The following is an 18,481-nucleotide window of genomic DNA, read 5'->3' as shown; positions in this document are numbered from 1 at the left end:
TACCTAGCTATACACACACAGCTTTAACAACCTATTTCAATCACTTGACGCATCTCCCGATTGTTCTATCATGTCTACATCCGCCCGCCGTCGTCTCATGCGGGACTTTAAGGTACGCGTTAATATCATCACTTTGTCTTGGGGCTATTTGAATCTTTTCACTGTATCCATAAATGGGCTCATCTTAAACTCTCCCTGTGTTCCTTCTGTACCCAATTTACTTCTTAGATTCGCCCCCGCTGACATTACATACTCATAGCGCATGCAAACCGATCCTCCAGCCGGCGTCTCCGCATCTCCAGTTGCTGATAATGTCATGACATGGTATGGTTCTTCCACAGTATGCTATGAGGCTCTTCACAATGATTCTGATGAAATACCAGGAATGCCGTCATCATCGGCCCCGCCGACACTCCGTTCGAGGATGGCACATTCCGCCTGGTCATGAACTTCGAAGAACAATACCCCAACAAGCCCCCTGGTGTGAAATTCATAAGCCAGATGTTCCATCCCAATGTGTATGGAACTGGCGAGCTCTGCCTCGATATTCTGCAAAACCGCTGGAGTCCGACATATGATGTGGCGGCTATTCTTACTAGCATTCAAAGGTAGGGTGGGCTTGGTTATGAAAGATCACTACACTTATACTAATATGCGGCTTGTCAATTCTAGTCTTTTGAATGACCCTAACACTTCATCTCCGGCCAACGTCGAGGCCTCGAACCTCTATAAAGACAACCGCAAAGAGTATACTAAGCGAGTGCGAGAGACAGTCGAGAAAAGCTGGGAGGATAACTGAGCCAACAAATTCGCTCAGCCGAGTTTGATGGGCTGATATTCTTATGAATGAGCGCACCAGCTTGACCGTTTGATCTGCACAGCATGGGGTTTCTGGCGCTTGGTATCTTGTTCTTTCAGGTTGTGTTTTCTTTCTCTCCTCTTTTTCGACGACTTTTTCTTTCCATTTCGTATTTTATCTCTTTTCTGATATCTCTAGTTCATGATCCTTCGTCCTTTGCCAAGTCATGTCAGGCGAGCTTACAAGATTATCCTCATAGTTTTTTGATGCATTAGCCTGCTTTTCCTGCAAACTTTGCGCTTTGATCCCTTGCATTGTAGAGAATAAATGGGCATGTAAGTAAACTAGATGTTCAATTACCTATGTAGGTATCTGCTTCCTTGTAATTAAGCTTATCTGCAGGATGGTTGCATATCCGAGTCCGGGGGCGGTAAGCCCAAACGGGGTGACTGTCAACAGTTGAAATCCCACTCTTTCGCGTCAACCCCCTCCCCTGCAAAGTCCCGTTGTAGGTCTTCTTGGTTTGGCCGTCCTTTCTTTGCGGCCTGACTGTTGCTTTATTTTTCCCCCCCTTCATTCCTTGGGCGTTTTGGTCCACGGTGCACGTGGACCCCCTGATCCTCAGCCCCCTCCTCCGAACCACTTCACCGCAACAGACGAGTTCCAATTTGACACGCCTCTGACGAATTCCGAGGTCCACCTACCCCTTCTCGGGGTATATTTTCTAGCTTGCGCGTGTCATAGCTAAGCCACACTCTACAAACATGGCGTGAGTATACGCTTGATCCTATCGTGTGTTGGCCATCGCTAATATGGTTCCACAGGTCCGCGGGGTCGAACACCATCAAGGGTATGCACAGACTAGCATAATAAACCAAGGCGCATTTTACTGGGGTTGAGACTGATTGTACGTCTATAGTGGTTGCTAGGTTCCGTCCACAAAACAAGGTCGAATTGTCCTCTGGGGGTAAGCCCATCGTCGAATTCGAGAATGAAGAGTCTTGTAGCATCAACGTGAGTCCGATCTAAAACCAGAAACCACGAGGACTATACTGACCGATATTTTAGTCCCGAGAGGGCACAGGGGCCTTCACGTTTGATCGGGTGTTCCCTATGGACACCGCGCAAAACGACATCTTCGACTTCTCTATCCGACCGACTGTGGACGATATTCTAAATGGATATAACGGCACAGTTTTTGCCTACGGTCAGACTGGTGCCGGAAAATCATATACGATGATGGGTTCCGACATCGATGATGACATAGGGAAAGGTATCATTCCACGCATGATCGAGCAAATCTTCGCCAGTATCTTGACTAGCCCGAGCAACATCGAGTACACCGTACGGGTCAGCTATATGGAAATCTACATGGAGCGGATCCGTGATTTACTCGTGCCCCAAAACGACAACCTGCCGGTCCACGAAGAGAAAGCTCGCGGAGTCTACGTTAAAGGATTGCTGGAAGTCTACGTATCCAGCGTGCAGGAGGTCTACGAAGTTATGCGCCGGGGAGGAGCAGCACGCGCCGTCGCTGCAACCAACATGAACCAAGAATCGTCTCGCTCCCACTCTATCTTCGTTATCACCGTCACCCAGAAAAATGTCGAGACTGGATCCGCTAAGAGTGGTCAATTGTTTTTAGTTGATTTGGCCGGCAGTGAAAAGGTCGGAAAGACCGGCGCAAGTGGCCAGACTCTGGAGGAGGCTAAGAAGATCAACAAGAGTTTGAGTGCGCTGGGAATGGTCATCAACGCATTGACGGATGGCAAATCGACACACATTCCTTACCGTGATTCCAAACTCACTCGAATTCTTCAAGAATCTCTCGGTGGTAACTCTCGAACGACCTTGATTATCAACTGTTCGCCTAGCAGCTACAACGATGCGGAAACAATCTCAACCTTGCGTTTCGGTGTGCGTGCCAAGGCCATCAAGAACAAGGCCAAGGTCAATGCAGAGCTGAGCTCATCTGAGATGAAACAACTGCTGCGCAAGGCGCAAAGTCAAATGACGAATTTCGAAAACTACATCTCAGCGCTTGAGGGCGAAGTCAGCATGTGGCGTAGCGGTGATAGCGTTCCTAAGGACCAATGGACCCCTTCGCGAGGAAACGAAGTTGTCAGTGCCGCGAAGACTGAAGCCCGTGCCCCACGACCGAGTACTCCCTCGCGTTTACAGGAGACTGCGCGTTCAGAAACCCCCCGCCCAGATTCACGGGTTGGAGATCGGTCCAGCACTCCCAGCCTGGTGCTGGAAAAGGACGAGCGTGAGGAATTCTTGCGCCGTGAGAATGAATTCCAAGACCAGCTCTCGGAGAAGGAGTCCCACATTGTCAACGTGGAGCGCAGCCTCCGCGAGGCACGCGACGAGCTTAGGTCTATGAAGGAGAATGGCGCACGAACGGGCAAGGATAATGAACGGTTGGGAACAGAAGTCAACGAGCTCCGCATGCAGCTTGAGAAGGTCTCCTATGAGAGCAAGGAAGCCGCCATCACCATGGATGGCCTCCGGGAGGCCAACTCGGAACTCACAGGCGAGCTAGATGAAGTGAAGCAACAGCTTCTGGATGTCCGAATGAGGGCAAAGGAGACCACTGCGGCACTTGATGAGAAGGAAAAGAAGAAGACCGAAAAGATGGCGAAGATGATGGCTGGGTTTGATCTCGGTGGCGATGTGTTCTCCGATAACGAACGCAAGCTGCAGGATCTCATCCAGCGCGTCGATGCTCTACACCAAATCAGCTCCGAAGGTGAAGTCATTGCACCAGACGACATCCTTGACCTTCGCACGAATCTTCTCGAGGCGCAAGGCTTTATCCGACAAGCCGAGCTGACCGTGAACGACCGAAGTGACTTTGGCGAGCTGCAGGACAGCCGCCGTGCAGACCTGGAAAAGAGGCTAGATGACCTCCAACGAGAGTATGAGAGTCTCCTGACGCGCAACTTGGGCGAGGGCGACGTGGAAGAGATTCGAGGACGACTAGAGCAGGTTTACGTGACAAAGAAGGAGGCTGAGACTGCGGCGGCGGAGGATCTTCGCTCTGACATTTCGCGCAAGGATGAGGAGTTGACCAAGTTGCGACAATCTCTTGTCGACACCCAGTCCCGAACCTCCACCAATGGTGCTGCAAGCAAGACTTTGCAGCAGCAAATCACCGAGTTCGATGCCATGAAGAAGTCTCTCATGCGTGACCTGCAGAACCGCTGCGAGCGTGTCGTCGAGTTGGAAATCTCCTTGGACGATGCACGAGAGCAGTATAACAACGTCCTTCGATCATCAAACAACCGGGCTCAGCAGAAGAAGATGGCCTTCTTGGAGCGCAACCTCGAGCAATTGACCCATGTACAGCGTCAACTCGTGGAACAAAACAGTAGCTTGAAGAAGGAGGTCGCAATCGCTGAGCGGAAATTGATTGCAAGAAATGAGCGTATTGCCAGCCTGGAAGCCCTGCTCCAGGAGAGCCAAGAGAAGCTTACCCAAGCTAACCACCGGTATGTGTTAACTGATTCCCCCGGATTCTGCTCGACGATATTCAGTACTAACTCTGCTGATAGATTCGAGGCTCAACTCACCGCTGTCAAGGAACGTCTCGAAGCGGCGAAGCAAGGCTCCACGCGCGGCTTACCGAGCATGGATGGGAATGCGAGTTTTAGCTTCGGGGGTTCGCGCATCGCGAAGCCACTACGCGGGGGTGGTGACGGGCCGGCGAATGCGAACGTCGCGGGCGTACAATCGCAAGAAGCGACCGGGAAGCGCAGCAGCTGGTTTTTTGATCGCCGATGATCCTAACCCACTGTCAGAAAGCTGCTCGTTCCTTGCACAACTGCTTCTGAGGCTTGATGGCAGTCTGCCGTGCACTCCAGATCTCGTGCAATTCGTGCTTCTTTCACTAGCATGTGGTTGATTTTGGCTAATACTGGTCTATATTGATTCCTCTTTACGCTGTCTCACGAGTTTCTTCTTTTTCTTCTTTGATCATCTGGTCAGCAGGCTTTTCTTGTTTCTGATGTCATTTTGATACATATTTTCTTCCCCATGTTTCCTTGCATTCCCCCAACTCCAGTACATTAGATCGTGCCCTGCATGCCGGAGACTGGCTCTTGTGTCTTCCAGATACCCTTGTACATCAATTCCAGATAGAATGGAGGAGAGCTAGTAGTTAGTCTGCGGCGGGGTCGACTTTAGTGATTTTGATGTGACATACTACTATATATGAGACGATAGTGGATTGATTCGTTCCTCACCATTCTCGTTCTGCCTGAAGGAGGTTATAGTCTTTACTTAGCAGCACACAGTCGAAGTCAGATCAAAGTCGGAGTCTAAAGCCAAGTTGATAGACACTGTATACATACACACTTCACTACCAAGATTGTACTTGTCTCAAATATACAAAAGACATGGGGGGTAATCGAAAAGAGGAAGACAACACAAAATAAACTAGAGAAACAGAAAATAGGAAATAGGAAATAAAAAGAAAACAGAGAATATGCAATGCATCCCCCTCGCCCGTCCAAAAGAGAATGCCTCACATTGCGCCAGTATTTCGCCCAAGCAACAATCTAAACCAATCCGTCGTAAAGCGACAAGGCACTGACGATGGTTTCATCCCGTTTGCTACCTTCTTTGAATTCCTCGATGTCGAGACTGCCATTCTCATCCTTGTCCATCATCCGGAAGATCTTCCGTACGCGTTTCTCCGGGGTATCTTCGTCCTCGGGGAGTTTCACCATAGATCCAACCTATATTTCCGTTAGTTATTAGGATATGATTTCACAAACCCCCTGTTGTACATACCATCTTATAGATCGCCTCGACAATGGCCAGCATTTCGTCATAAGTGATTTTCCCATCGCCATCAATATCGTACAATTGGAATGCCCAATCCAGCTTATCCTCCATCTTGCCTCGCGAAGTCACGGAAAGGGCGCAGATAAACTCTTTGAAATCGATCATCCCACTGTTGTCCGAATCGAAAACGCGAAAGACATAATTGGCAAAGGATGACGGGTCGCCGAAGGGGAAGAACTGCCGGTAGATTTTCTGGAACTCTTCCTTGGTCAGGGTGCCGGAGGGGCAGTCCTTGAGGAATCCTATAGACATGCCCACAATTAGTGAGTCGCTTTTGAATTTTGTTTCATACGTGTCCCATATCTCCGCATACCTTTATACCATTGTTGTAGCTCCTTCTTATCGAAATGCGTTGCCCTTTGCAGCTCATCGAGCTGCGTCGGCGAAAGCTTTGATTGACTGCGAAACACGGTGTTAGCGCGTGTTCTCTGCATTCAGTTCGCATGAAATTCCACATCTCAGACCGAAAGTACGGGGCCTTTGGTCCTGGCTTCTTCTCCGGGATAAACGCGGATTCTGAAACCCGTGGGGTCCTATCCATCGCAATGTGAGAGGATGGTAGAACTTACGACTTGCCCATGGTCAGATGGTCAGAAACACCTCGAACAGTACCAAGCGCACCAACTTCAAACCAAATCGGGGAGAGGTGGTCCTGCAATGGGCTAGGTGGTGACGCGGGGTAAAAACAGGCGGGATGTGTGGCTGAGTTGTGGCGAGTTGTAGGTCTACGCAAGGAGTGGGCCGAACGATTTAAGATGAAACAAGATGAAACAAAATCACAAACTAATAGAACAAATTCAGGTTTCTAAGAATAGAGAAGAGGTTTGAAGATAAAAGGTGGCGAGAGAGAATGTGGAAGTCCAGAACATCCCGAGGCTCTGGGCTTGGCACTTTTCTATCAACTTGACAATCTCATCATATCGGCGTATATATACATAGAAGTCCACCTTCATTTCTCCATATCAAAACATTTGCAACCTATCTGTGATGAGGCAGACTTCTCTCCAAACAATGATGAGGGCGGGCCTATTTTTTGAGAGAAGTATAAGAAAAAAAAAATCCCCCATAAAAAACCATAAAACACACGAGAACAGGGAAGTCTTGTCTTGTGAAGACCCCAAGATGCAAGGCTAAATGTTACAAGCTCCAATAGGAAGACATTTAATCCACCTTGATTGAGCCATAGATACGGTGGATGAATGCCCAACTGGCGAAGAAACCAATGGAACCTGGACAGAAGTTAGCAAAAAAAAAAGCCCATCTGGAAGACATGGAATGAAAACGTACCAGTCAGAACAAACACAACGAAGGCGATTAACGCCGAATAGCCCACATACAGCACCGCCCCAGTTATCCCACCAAAGCTAACTCGTGTCGCCCAGAAAATGAGTGCATTCACAAAGACATATCCTCCGGTCATACCCGCGCCTATAAATGCGCGCCAGTGCCACCGGTAGTTCTCTGCACATAGCAAGAAATATACCAGCAAGACGGTAGTAGCCGCAGAGGTAATGATCATCAGGCCGTAGCAGAGAAACAGGAAGCCAAACATGTAGTAGATCTTGTTGGTCCAGAGGGAAGTCATAATGAAGTACAGCTCGACGAAAATCGCACCGAATGGTAGAATTCCGGTCAGCAGAATCGACGGAATTGTGCGCAGGCTACCAGCCATCGGAGGAACTTGTCGGGGGATTTGGTTTGTCTTAGTAGGACCCTCGAGGGGCTATTGGAAAGTGAGGTTAGTTGTTTGAATGTTTGCATATGCGGGGTGGGGGATCTCAATACCGATTGCTTGAATCCCAACCAGCTGCCTGCCACACTCAATGGCACACTGATAACAAACCAGATCAATACCAGTGCCAACATAGTTCCAAATGGCACAGCACCGCTGGATCCCTTTGCCCAAACAAAGAGATTCAGCGTGAAGAAAGTACCAAATATAATACCAGGGATGAACAGAGGTGTCATGATAATGTTGCGCCTCCAAGCATCGCCACCGAATGATTTATACACTCGCGCCGACACGTAACCACCGATACCACCGAAAAGGGCGGAAATCAGGAGAATGGCAGTAGCTAGGAATCCACGATTGGAAGGAGAGAGGAGACCAAGTAGGGCAAATGCTAAAAAATCAAAAATTAGTACCCAAGAGGAGAAGAGGGTGAGTCGGACTACCTACCAACAGTCACACCGGTCATCATAAACAGCTGGGCGCCGTTGCCAACCATCACACTCAGCAGCAGTGGAGACTGGGGGCACCGAAAGACGTCGCCGTGGACCAACTTCCAGCCAGAATCCTCCTGGACTCCGTCTTCGATCGCGGCCGAAGTACTATCCAAATCCTCCAGGTTGAACGAATCCAGCCGGTTATAGCGAGCAATATCCTTCTTGAGTGCGCGGACTAGAATCATGCTGACCATACCCACGAGGAAAACCACAAACACAGCCGAGTTGATGAGAGAGAACCAGTGGATCTTGGGGTCATAGACATGAAGATACTTATCCCACCGGGTAGCCCAGGCTGTGGGGGACTCCTTCCAGTACACACTATACGTCCAGGTGACTGTAGTCTCTCCATCCTCGTTGAGCGTAAGGACATTGCCCTGGGTACCACATTCAGCGGTCCCACCTTCTAAATTCCGGGAATCCTTGCGAGACTCGGGCTGGACAAGCACTCCAACGACGCGATATTTATCCTTGCCGCCAAAGCCCACCTTATGGTAATCAATCACAATATCGTAGTGATTGTTGAGCAGAGCCTGCCCATTATCATCCAGATCACCCAGAGAGAAGCCGGGGTTGTAGAACTTGGTCTTGGTAACACCGTCATAGTTCAACTGCGCGGCTGGGAGCCCGTCCACAATCCAGTTGATGTTGTAGCCCTGAGCTATTCGCCGATTGGTCCATTTTGCGCTCCGATCATCGAATTTGGCCTCTGCGCATATCGATTTACACGTCTCGTTCTTTGCCATGTGAAGCTCGAATGGCGAGGTGCGAATTCGATCACCGAATAGAATGCTCCCCAGAGATTCCCTCACATCTTTAGGACCGTCTGTGGGTCGGCAGAACCCAAATGCTGGATGGTAGTAGTCATATGAGAAGACCGAATGAAGCTGATCATCGCGAGACAGGCTGGGGGTAAGGTGGTTGACATAAAGTGGAACTGCTTGTCCTTCGTCGTAGGAGGTTGGTGCAACACCTGGCAAGTAGAAGGCCGAAGTTAAAGAAGGGATTGCTAGTAGAGTCGACGAGAGAAGAAACGCTCGATCGGTGAACCGCATGTTGAGAGTCTCTATAGAATTTGGGAGCCTGGAAATCAACCTCAATTGTTTGTTTGGCAGAGATTAGGAGTAGAGCTAGGGTCTCAATGGGCGTTCGTGAAAGAAAAGGGGGTCCTTTACAGCGAGAAGCTACCCTAGGAAGTCGGAATCACGGTCTCATCTGTGAGAAACTCGCGATACTCAAAGAGAGGTAAAAATGCCAAAGTAACTGACTGCTAGTGACAGACTGGCAATGACGATCTACGGATGCCTGGTTTGGTGCCTTGGTGCCTTGTGCTTATCGCACGTGACTATGTTTATCGTCGAAGCGGCCAAATTTTTTTGTTTCGCGAATTATTGTTCTCTATAAACCATCGACTTTCAATCATGGCCCCAGCACAGGCGTCTGCACGCCCTCAAAGCCTATCGACATTACTCGAGACTCTGAATACCTGTCTATCGACAACTTCCTCCTCTCTACCCAAGCCACACAAGGATGCGCCTTCCGATGTCACGATCGAGCCTCCCCAAGACGGCATCTCTCTCCTCGACACCAAGAGCGAAATACTTCTCTCCTACTTGCAGAACCTCGTATTCCTGATTATCTTCCAACTGCGAAATGTGTCGGCGAAACAAACCCCGAAAGAGAAGAGCCAATCGACGGACAACTCTCTCGAAGATGATATTCGCAAGAAATTGATCGAGCTTCGGGTATTCCTCGAGCGTGGTGTTCGTCCTTTGGAAGGACGCTTGAAGTACCAGGTGGACAAGGTTATCAAGGCCGCAGAGGATGCGGAGCGGACAGAGAAGGCTCAGCCGGCCAAGACCAAGAAAAGCCGCAAAGCCGCGACATCAGACAGCGAAGCCTCATCAGGGGAGGACGAAGATGCTAGCGGTAGCGAGGATGAAGAGGATATCGATGAAATGGCCTACCGACCCAATGTTTCTGCCTTCTCGAAGGGAGTGGCCGAGCAGAAGAAGCCCCAGCCCTCCAAGGGCGCCGTCGAAGGACCTGGAGATGGCATTTATCGCCCCCCGAGGATCATGCCAACTTCCTTGCCTACGACTGAGCGCCGCGAGCGCCAGGACCGCAGGCCCATTCGGTCCAACGTCATCGATGAATTCGTCAGCGCTGAAATGTCGTCCGCGCCTATGGCTGAGCCCAGTATCGGTAGCACAATCATTGATGGTGGCCGAACGGTCAAGTCGAAGAAAGACCGAGAGCGCGAGGCAGAGCGTACCACCTACGAAGAGACCAACTTTGTCCGATTGCCGAAAGAGACTAAGAAGGAATTGGCCAAGCGGGGTCGTGGAAAGGATACCACGTATGGTGGCGATGAATGGAAGGGACTCAACGAGGGCGCAGATAATATTGAACGTCTCACCCGGAGAACCAAAAGCAACGGAGCCGCACTCGAAAAGAGTCGGAAGCGAGTCCGCAACGAGGACGGGCAACGAGGTGATGGTGTGGGTATGGGTCAAATCTTCGACAAGCGACGAAAGAAGGTTGACAGCTGGAAGCGGTAAAAAGTGGTTGGAGCGGACAATTTCCATGTTCAAAGGCGTTTCTTTCTGGCATTCACTTACTTTGGAGTTTTCTTGATTACCCCAAGGTCCATCTTGACCAATGCATACCTGTATCTACATTCTACGACATACATTGAAGGATATGATTTCCCCGGATCAATTCAATCTATGGCTGTGTGTGTCTAGGTGTGTATGCTTTGCCTTACCGCAGGAAGATAATGACCCATGCTGGACCAAGACCGGCATCTGGCATAGCCTTGGAACCCTCCTAAGGCTGATAAAAGGATGATCTTCGATATCTCTATAAATCATGTTACATTGGAAGAAATCACCTGTTTAAGAAGTACTTATTTGGGTATATATGTAGCCGTCGAACTTTGATGTGACCAGGTACGACAGATGCAATTCACATGTTAAACCCAGTCAAATATGACGTCATTGTATCCCCGGGAGCCAACTCATGATATCTTTTGCTTCTTTTCTTCCCAACAACACTCTTGAACCTTGATCAACATGGAAAACCCAGGTGCGTTGCCAATTTGATCTTCTATTTTTATCTCCTGCTCATCCTTATAGTGACCGATATACCTATCGTTATCCGGCATCTGACACAGTCGCCGCCGTCTTTGCAAGAAACCGTCCTCAAGCAGTATTTCACCAACAATGCATCTTTTGTTCATCCATTCTGCCGAGTACCCAACTTTGAAGGTAGCAGATGGTGGGTTTCAAAGATATTTCAATGGTATAAGATCATGTCACCCCGGATCGAGCTAGAGATTCATTCTATTGGTATGTCAATACGAGAAGTTCTAAGGTCGTGGACAGCATAATTTTGACTGCAAACTCTGACCCAATCTTCTAGCATTTGATGAGGATAAACTCAAGCTCTATGTGAATATGTCACAGATCTTCTCCATTTGGCTTGTTCCATTCCATGTCGCTCCGGTGACTCTCACGACTGTCTTGGATCTGACGTACAAATCGGTCAAGAGCGAGGCTACGACCAATGGCGACCATAAGATGTACTACATTTCCAAGCAAGAAGATTTGTATCAAACCTCGGAGTTTGTCAAGTTTATCATGCCGCATATTGGGCATTGGATTGTTTTCGGTTGGCATCTCATTGCAACCCTTTTCTGTGTCCTGGGTGTGAGTTTGCTATGGCCTATACTGTGGCTGGAAGAGGAGGGCTATATCCCAGGTCGCTTTTTGCGCGGGGGTAACCTGGCTTACAACATGGAGAAGAAGATACCAGAAATAAAAGGGTAATGATGGAGTAGATTTTCTATCTTCAGGTGGACATTATTGAATACAAGCGCTATGTCTGATTTCATATCACGTAAAATACATGTCCCTTAGCAATTGTCGGCCGAACCCGCCAATAAAGCATCTTATTCGAATTATGATGACCCTCATAACTTTCACTTCGCTCTATCCTCCACCATGGCATTCGCCATGTTTCATAGCAACCCAATTTACTGAGCTTTCTTTGACTTGCGCTGTTTCTTCAGCTCCCTGCGGAACGAATTTTCCTGTTCCACAAATCTCAAGGGCAAGCCTCGACCAATACCGAAGAACACAAACAACGCCCACTTCCAACGGAACGGGTTGACAACAAGGACAAAGAAGTACCAGTAAATCAGTTCAGCATAGGTAAAAAAGTCAAATGCTCCGGTGGGTGCCAGACGTTTCATAAACCTGGTGAAATCAATCCAAGTCTTCATCCACCCTTCAGTGGGTCTGGTCAATGGGTCGGTCAAGAACATGAGCAGGAATCGCGTGTAGATTCCAATGTGCATATTACCCACAGTACCAATCGCATCGACGTAGGTGCTGTTGTTTGCGCAAATATCCGGGTACTTGGGTGGGAAGACTTGGAGATACCAACTAGGCGGTCCGTAGGGTTCATCGAAACACTCATCGGGCAAAAAGGTCAATGAAGGCCGTTTGAAACCAGTTGCCATGACGATGATGTCTCCCTCGACCAGTCGTTCGTGGCCAGGTCCTCCCTTGGGGACGCCTTTAGATCGATAGTTAAACATCACACCCTTCTCTTCCACAGAGACGATGTCACCTCGTAACCAGTGGGCTTTGCCCTCACGGATCTGGTTAAACAACTCGTCATTTGCCATTGGAGTTCCGGTAAATATTCCCTTGTTTGTCGGCGCAATGTCTTGCAAATCACGATAGAAAAACTTGCGCAGCAACCATTCGGGAATCCACGAGAGTGAGGTTTCCTGGCCAAAGATATTACACGCTAGCAGAGACTGCACGAGTATATTGCGAGGAATGATCCATTTATCGGACCGAGCAAGAACATCAATCTCGGCAGCCTCATTCTTGACGGCGAACTCCAAGGCCTCGATGGCACTAGCACCGCCTCCCACAATGAGCACCTTTTTGCCTTTGGCGTCTTTGCCATCCAATTCAGAGGAGTGGTAGATTTGGCCCTTGAATTTTTCCTGGCTGGGTAGCGGTGGCATCTTAGGATCTCCACACACACCTACCGTAGCCAAGATACCGTCGAAGCGGCCATACTGCTCTTCGTCGTTGTTGATAATCCACTGACCATTCTTAGTCTTTTTCACGGATGTAACTTTGGTCTCAAAGGCAGTGCGTCTTTCTAGATCATATCTCTTCCAGACATCGACGATTTGCTCTTTTATCTGTTGCTGGGTGGGATATGCACTGTCGAACTGGACCGAAGGATGGAAACGGTACATGACACTGTGGACTTGTAATGCGGAGGTGGAATTGACTCTCTATAAAGGTATTAGTAGGTATTTTACCCAAAAACAGAAAGTTGAACTGACACTCCAGATGCCTCCCAATCCTTGTTCTTTGGGTCTAGATTCAAATAATTGGACATCGAAGCCATTGCCAACACAGTGGGCAGCCGAGGACACACCGGTCAGGCCTGCGCCAATCACTGCGACTCTCTTTCGAGGAAGATTGGGATTCTGAGCAGTAGGGGGTGGGGGTATAGGAGAAAATATGTAAACCAACACGGCTTGCATAGCCATGTAGAGCCAGGTAAAGGTCTCTACGAATGGATGCCGGATGAAGGCCGAGAGCGCCGAGACAAAGGACTCAGAACCCATGATTTCCTTTTTAGTTTCTTTCTCTCTCTCTTTTGCGTAAGTGAGAATTGCGGACAACTGAGAAGTAAAAAAAAGAAGAAACAAAAATATTTGTACTTCCAATTCCCAGTGCTGTGACGTTATGCCCTTTTACATGTGATGGTACTGTTAGATGACATCATCTAGCAGAGAACCTGGATTTTTGGGCAAAAGAGGATCCCAGACACGTACCCAGCACATGCTTAGGTAGACTATAACCTATGAGATACTGTAATATAATAGTAGTCTATGTATTGGCTTGATTTATTCTCCATAAAAGTCCCCACATAAGGAAATCTCATGTGAAATCGGTCGACCTTGCCAATTCCACGAATATCGACCAGTTTTAGCAAGTTGTGTTTTAGAATACAATACTGTTATGATGTTATAATCCCAACAGGGCGAATTAACCGGAGAGTATTCTAACCATGGGTATTTAAAAGCAATTGGGTGGCAGTAGAATAATATATCACTCTTGGAGGGCTTATGTACATATATGCGTGGAGTACACCTATTAAAATGACAGAAGTATCATTTTTCTAGGAGAATCATTCTTAAGAGGGAGCCTTAATCCATTATGTTTGAAACAGCAGATGATAATTATTCCCTAGTATTGTGTAGACATAATATAGCCATCTCTGTGCCGCATATTGTCTAGATCGAGTTATAGCTAAAATGTAGACACCAGTCCATTGAAACCAGACTAGGATTACTAGGATAGATTGTCTATCGATGCCATATCCATTAACATACTCAATGCCTTACCACAATTGAATATAATTGAGAATTGAATTAATTCCCCTTCACGGACATCCATGCTTGTATACAAAGGGCGGTCACGGGTTCTGCCATCAATGCCATCAATAGATGAGCCTCTTGGCTCTGCGACCCTCTGGGGTTTCGTTTCTTTGACCGTTAAGAATCTTTAAATGACACAATGATCGTTCAATCGAATTAATTCTCCTGGTGCGACTCTACCAGTCAACCAAGCATTTCGCTCTTTCAACATGGGTCAAACCCCCGTCCTCGACCAATTCCTCGGCAGTTTGCAGGAACTGGTCCAGAAGCGCGAAGGCGCCAAAGTTCAGGACTTTCTTCAGCTCGAGCCCCCGCTCTCTGAGATCTACCAGCGCATGATCGGTGAACTACGACAGCACTATGCCCCGGGCTCCAAAACCGACGCCGAACTACTTCAACGATGCGAGCCTCTCGTGCCACGATCCAAGGGTGGCTCATGGACGGCGTTCCCGACTTTTGTCAAGCTTTACCTGATCTTCCTGCGCGATATGAATACCGACAACTTATTGGAAACATACAATCAATTGAAGGCGCTGCTCAAGTAAGTTTTGCTGCCCTCGTGGTAGATTCTGAATGCGCCCTGTCACCCCCCCCCCAAGACGAGGATGCTACTCATATTTTCGAGCTTGAAAGCTGACCCAACCTTCTCATCAATTGCAGTCAATGTGTGCTCGCCCTCGGAGATAGTCAAATGGGTGTCGTCGTTCTTCCTACGGTTCTCTACTTGTCCAAAGTTCTGGCAAAATTGGCAATGGGCCTCGATCGTCGGCCGGACCTGATCGCGCATATTCGACGAATGGAAGGTCTGGCAGATCAAGACGAGAGCATTGAGAAGGTGACCTTGGTAGAGAAATCGGCCAATGTGGTGCGCGAAGCCTTCATCAAGTGCCTCACTGATCGCACCGGCACCCCCGGCCCTACTGGTAAGCCGGAGGGCAAGCGCATCGGTATTTACCTCATGGCTAATCTCTGCCTGAAACTGCTATTCCAGGTACGGAGGTCTATCCCAGATATTTTACCTTGTTTCGGAACTTGATGCTGACAGAACCCAGTGCGGCAAACTGCGCAACGCCGAGCAGATGTTTGCAAGCATTAGCGCCCAATCACCCCCCTTGGCCTACTTCCCAGCCTCACAGCGTGTCACCTATCTCTACTACCTCGGGAGATACCTTTTCGCCAATAATCTCTTCTTCCCCGCCCGCATCGCTTTGCAGGCCGCCTATGACCAATGTCACCGCCAGGCCATAAGCCAACGACACTTGATCCTCTCATACCTCATTCCGTGCAACATTATCTTGGGACGATTCCCATCCCAGGCCCTCCTCCAACGACCGGAAGCACAAGGATTAGCAGCACACTTCCAGCCATTGTGTCAATTGATTGTCCGGGGAGATTACCTGGCTTTCCGACAACATCTCTTATTTGGCTCGCCGACTGCCCAATGGTTCGCACGTAAAGGAATTCTGTTTACCCTCCGAAATCGTTGTGAGATTCTTGTGTGGCGATCTTTTGCACGCAAGGTTTTCATGTATGGAGGTTCCTATGGAGGTCCACAGGCGCAGGCGCAGAGGGGTCCTCCACCAGTCCTCAACCTTAAAAAGCTCGTTGTGGCTACCCGATGGCTACAAATGCAGCACGTATCATCCGGAAATGGCCCGGCCAGTGCTGCGATGACCCCCCACCTCTATGGATCACAAGTTGTTTCCGAACCTACAGATATCGACTACGCTCGCCTAGAAGTGACAGATGGGAGGGCCAGCCCCGCCACCGATCAAGAGATACTAGGAAAATATGGTGATTTCTTGGCCCCGGATGGATTCTACACCGAGGAAGGGCGATCACAGCCTAATCTACCGGGTCAATTGGTCGATGGAGACCCAGAAGAGAATTATGACGATTACGAACTGGATCCATATGCGTACGACGTCGACGATAGGACAGAAGCAGACATGTCCATGATGCAAGAGATTGAGTCGATCTTCGCATCTTTGATCACACAAGGGCTGATGGGCGGTTACCTTCTCCATCGTGAGCCTCGATTCGCCGTTCCTGGTGCCAAGATCAAAGGGATCTTGCCCACAGGATTCCCCAATGTTTGGCAAACTATCTCTGCTCGTGAAAGCCATGACTCCAGTGTTCCTGGTTGGGTACAGCCTCGGGCGCCTACAATCGGAGCAGCTGGAGGTGGTAGGGTAGTCAATCTTGCTGGAGCACGCCCAGTTGGCGTCCAATAAGTTTGGGTTTTCTATTCTTCTTCTTCTCTTTTATGTTGATGATACCGATATTGTAGTTCTGAATTTGATTTCATACAATTGCTATATGTACATAATGTACATAATGTATGTAGTCATCCATAGATGTCACCTGGGCACAGTGGACGTCACTTTAAATGCGGAGACCCTCGGGACATTCCCCTCATTCTCCTCATCCATTCTCTTGTGCCTTGTATCTCTTATGTTCTGGCTTTTGCTTATATTTACTTATTTTCTTTTCCTATAATGGATCATACTATAGCTGTACAAGAAATCTCAGCACGGGTATCGGACTTCCACAGTCACCAGCAACCGTTTCGTATATATCATGGTACCACCAACAGTACTCGACCCTCCAATCGATCACTCTCCAACACGGTCAGCACTAAATCTCTCACGCACATCCTCGAGATTGATATAAACCGATGTACAGCTATAGTTGAGCCCAATGTCTCTATGGGTGCTCTGGTGGCTGCCACCAAGGCCCATGGTTTGGTCCCTTTGGTTGTTGTCGAGTTCCCCAACATCTCGGTTGGTGGCGGATTCTCAGGGACATCCGGGGAGAGTAGCTCCTTCCGTGAGGGATTCTTCGATCATACAGTCAATTGGATTGAAATGGTCTTGGCAGATGGTCAGGTGGTGAAGGCATACAACGGCCGCGTCGAGACGGCATCGGAATTGGCGGATAAACACTCTGACTTGTTCTGGGGCACCGCATCTTCCTTCGGCACCTTGGGAGTCGTCACCCTATTGGAGATTCGACTGAAAAAGTCACAGCCATTGGTGGAACTGAAATACTATGTCAGTTCTAACATGAAGGATGCGGTGCGGGCCTTTGAAGAGGCTAGCGCTGATCCAAGCACTGAATATCTGGACGGAATCGTCTATGCACGGGACAAGGTCGTCGTTTGTGCTGGGAGACAAGTTAAACAAACTTCTAATGTAAAGCTAAGACACTTTACGCGCCGACAAGACGATTGGTTCTATTTGCATGTCGACCGAATTGCTCAATCCAAGACATCCCAAATCTCCGATCGAGAGAGTTCACCTCACATGCCAGATGCAGTGGACTACATTCCTCTCACTGACTATCTTTTCCGTTATGATCGAGGTGGTTTCTGGGTTGCCCGTTATGCTTTTCGCTACTTCTGTGTTCCTTTCACCTTCCTTACACGTTGGATTCTCAACCGATTCATGCACACTCAGGTGATGTATCACGCCCTACACGTCAGTGGGCTTGCGCGTCGATATATTATCCAAGATATCGGTGTACCAATATCCGCTGCTGCCGAGTTCCTGGACTGGCTGGATCGTCCTGAAAACTTCGGACAATATCCGCTTTGGCTCTGTCCGCTACCACCAGGAGGTGCCGGTGGGCTAGAAGGAGAGTCGGCGGATGATCGAAAGGGAGTGAATGTGGATACACAGAATACCCAACTGCTCAATTTTGGAATCTGGGGGCCTGCTGCTACCACGGATCAGGCCGGATTCGTGGCCCAAAATCGGCAGCTTGAACACAAAGTCCACAGTCTGGGGGGAAAGAAATGGCTATATGCACATACTTACTATACAGAGGAAGAGTTCTGGGCCATCTACAACAAGCCCGGTTATGATTCTCTACGGGCAAAATACCATGCACAACACCTTCCATCCCTGTACGAAAAGGTTCGAGTGCATGAATCCGATCTCCCCGGCCCGCATCGTGGAGAGTTCGAGAGAGGGTGGAAGGGATCAATCAAACGTTTCCTTTGGGACGTCTGGCCATTTTGTGGTCTTTACGGGGTTTACAAGGCTTGGAGAGGAGGAGACTATCTGTTGCAAAAAGAGATTCCCAAGAAGAAGGCCGATTGAATAGGATAGTTCGAAAATATTCAG

The 18,481-nt window shown here is 48.8% G+C and overlaps 9 protein-coding genes across 9 annotated transcripts; 6 read left to right on the top strand and 3 right to left on the bottom strand.

The window, feature by feature from the left end:
- Positions 1-70: 70 nt before the first annotated feature.
- ubc2 (E2 ubiquitin-conjugating protein RAD6) lies at positions 71-799 on the top strand (the record flags this gene model as incomplete). The annotated part of the gene is made up of 4 exons (XM_056898386.1): positions 71-112; positions 260-324; positions 384-608; positions 673-799. 4 exons carry the CDS (start codon positions 71-73, stop codon positions 797-799), a joined length of 459 nt encoding a protein of 152 aa, XP_056750462.1.
- A 764-nt stretch (positions 800-1,563) lies between these two features.
- On the top strand, positions 1,564-4,585 carry N7537_007328 (putative kinesin family protein (KinA); the record flags this gene model as incomplete). The annotated part of the gene is made up of 5 exons (XM_056898385.1): positions 1,564-1,568; positions 1,624-1,649; positions 1,719-1,813; positions 1,868-4,293; positions 4,357-4,585. 5 exons carry the CDS (start codon positions 1,564-1,566, stop codon positions 4,583-4,585), a joined length of 2,781 nt encoding a protein of 926 aa, XP_056750461.1.
- Positions 4,586-5,251: 666 nt separating this feature from the next.
- N7537_007327 (EF-hand domain-containing protein) lies at positions 5,252-6,268 on the bottom strand. The gene is made up of 4 exons (XM_056898384.1): positions 6,220-6,268; positions 5,964-6,049; positions 5,597-5,892; positions 5,252-5,541 (listed from the first exon to the last, which is right to left on the bottom strand). Exons 1-4 carry the CDS (start codon positions 6,228-6,230, stop codon positions 5,362-5,364), a joined length of 573 nt encoding a protein of 190 aa, XP_056750460.1. The 5' UTR covers positions 6,231-6,268; the 3' UTR covers positions 5,252-5,361.
- A 543-nt stretch (positions 6,269-6,811) lies between these two features.
- On the bottom strand, positions 6,812-8,931 carry N7537_007326 (transmembrane 9 family protein; the record flags this gene model as incomplete). The annotated part of the gene is made up of 4 exons (XM_056898383.1): positions 6,812-6,879; positions 6,938-7,373; positions 7,436-7,773; positions 7,830-8,931. 4 exons carry the CDS (start codon positions 8,929-8,931, stop codon positions 6,812-6,814), a joined length of 1,944 nt encoding a protein of 647 aa, XP_056750459.1.
- A 366-nt stretch (positions 8,932-9,297) lies between these two features.
- Positions 9,298-10,437, top strand: lcp5 (small subunit rRNA maturation protein LCP5; the record flags this gene model as incomplete). The annotated part of the gene is made up of 1 exon (XM_056898382.1): positions 9,298-10,437. The coding sequence occupies one exon, from the start codon at positions 9,298-9,300 to the stop codon at positions 10,435-10,437; it is 1,140 nt and encodes a 379-aa protein (XP_056750458.1).
- Positions 10,438-10,950: 513 nt separating this feature from the next.
- Positions 10,951-11,706, top strand: N7537_007324 (uncharacterized protein; the record flags this gene model as incomplete). Its single annotated transcript, XM_056898381.1, has 3 exons — positions 10,951-10,963; positions 11,014-11,226; positions 11,300-11,706. 3 exons carry the CDS (start codon positions 10,951-10,953, stop codon positions 11,704-11,706), a joined length of 633 nt encoding a protein of 210 aa, XP_056750457.1.
- Positions 11,707-11,912: 206 nt separating this feature from the next.
- N7537_007323 (flavin-containing monooxygenase) lies at positions 11,913-13,538 on the bottom strand (the record flags this gene model as incomplete). The annotated part of the gene is made up of 2 exons (XM_056898380.1): positions 11,913-13,199; positions 13,251-13,538. The coding sequence occupies 2 exons, from the start codon at positions 13,536-13,538 to the stop codon at positions 11,913-11,915; spliced, it is 1,575 nt and encodes a 524-aa protein (XP_056750456.1).
- A 1,025-nt stretch (positions 13,539-14,563) lies between these two features.
- N7537_007322 (uncharacterized protein) lies at positions 14,564-16,588 on the top strand (the record flags this gene model as incomplete). The annotated part of the gene is made up of 3 exons (XM_056898379.1): positions 14,564-14,895; positions 15,015-15,345; positions 15,407-16,588. 3 exons carry the CDS (start codon positions 14,564-14,566, stop codon positions 16,586-16,588), a joined length of 1,845 nt encoding a protein of 614 aa, XP_056750455.1.
- Positions 16,589-17,062: 474 nt separating this feature from the next.
- On the top strand, positions 17,063-18,457 carry N7537_007321 (uncharacterized protein; the record flags this gene model as incomplete). The annotated part of the gene is made up of 1 exon (XM_056898378.1): positions 17,063-18,457. One exon carries the CDS (start codon positions 17,063-17,065, stop codon positions 18,455-18,457), a length of 1,395 nt encoding a protein of 464 aa, XP_056750454.1.
- Between the last annotated feature and the right edge of the window lie 24 nt (positions 18,458-18,481).

The sequence above is a fragment of the Penicillium hordei genome, assembly GCF_028827395.1.
Source record: "Penicillium hordei strain IBT 12815 chromosome Unknown utg000004l_segment0_segment0, whole genome shotgun sequence".
Lineage (NCBI taxonomy): Eukaryota > Fungi > Ascomycota > Eurotiomycetes > Eurotiales > Aspergillaceae > Penicillium > Penicillium hordei.
Note: the sequence above shows the minus strand (reverse complement) of the source record. Positions and strands in the feature narration are given on the sequence as shown.

What these genes read in the sequence shown, in the direction of transcription:
- N7537_007327 (XM_056898384.1), bottom strand. An exon ending in GCTACAACAATGGTATAAAG is followed by an intron (nt 5,893 to 5,963) that starts GTATGCGGAGAT and finishes GCATGTCTATAG; the next exon opens with GATTCCTCAAGGACTGCCCC. An exon ending in TCGAGGCGATCTATAAGATG is followed by an intron (nt 5,542 to 5,596) that starts GTATGTACAACA and finishes ACGGAAATATAG; the next exon opens with GTTGGATCTATGGTGAAACT.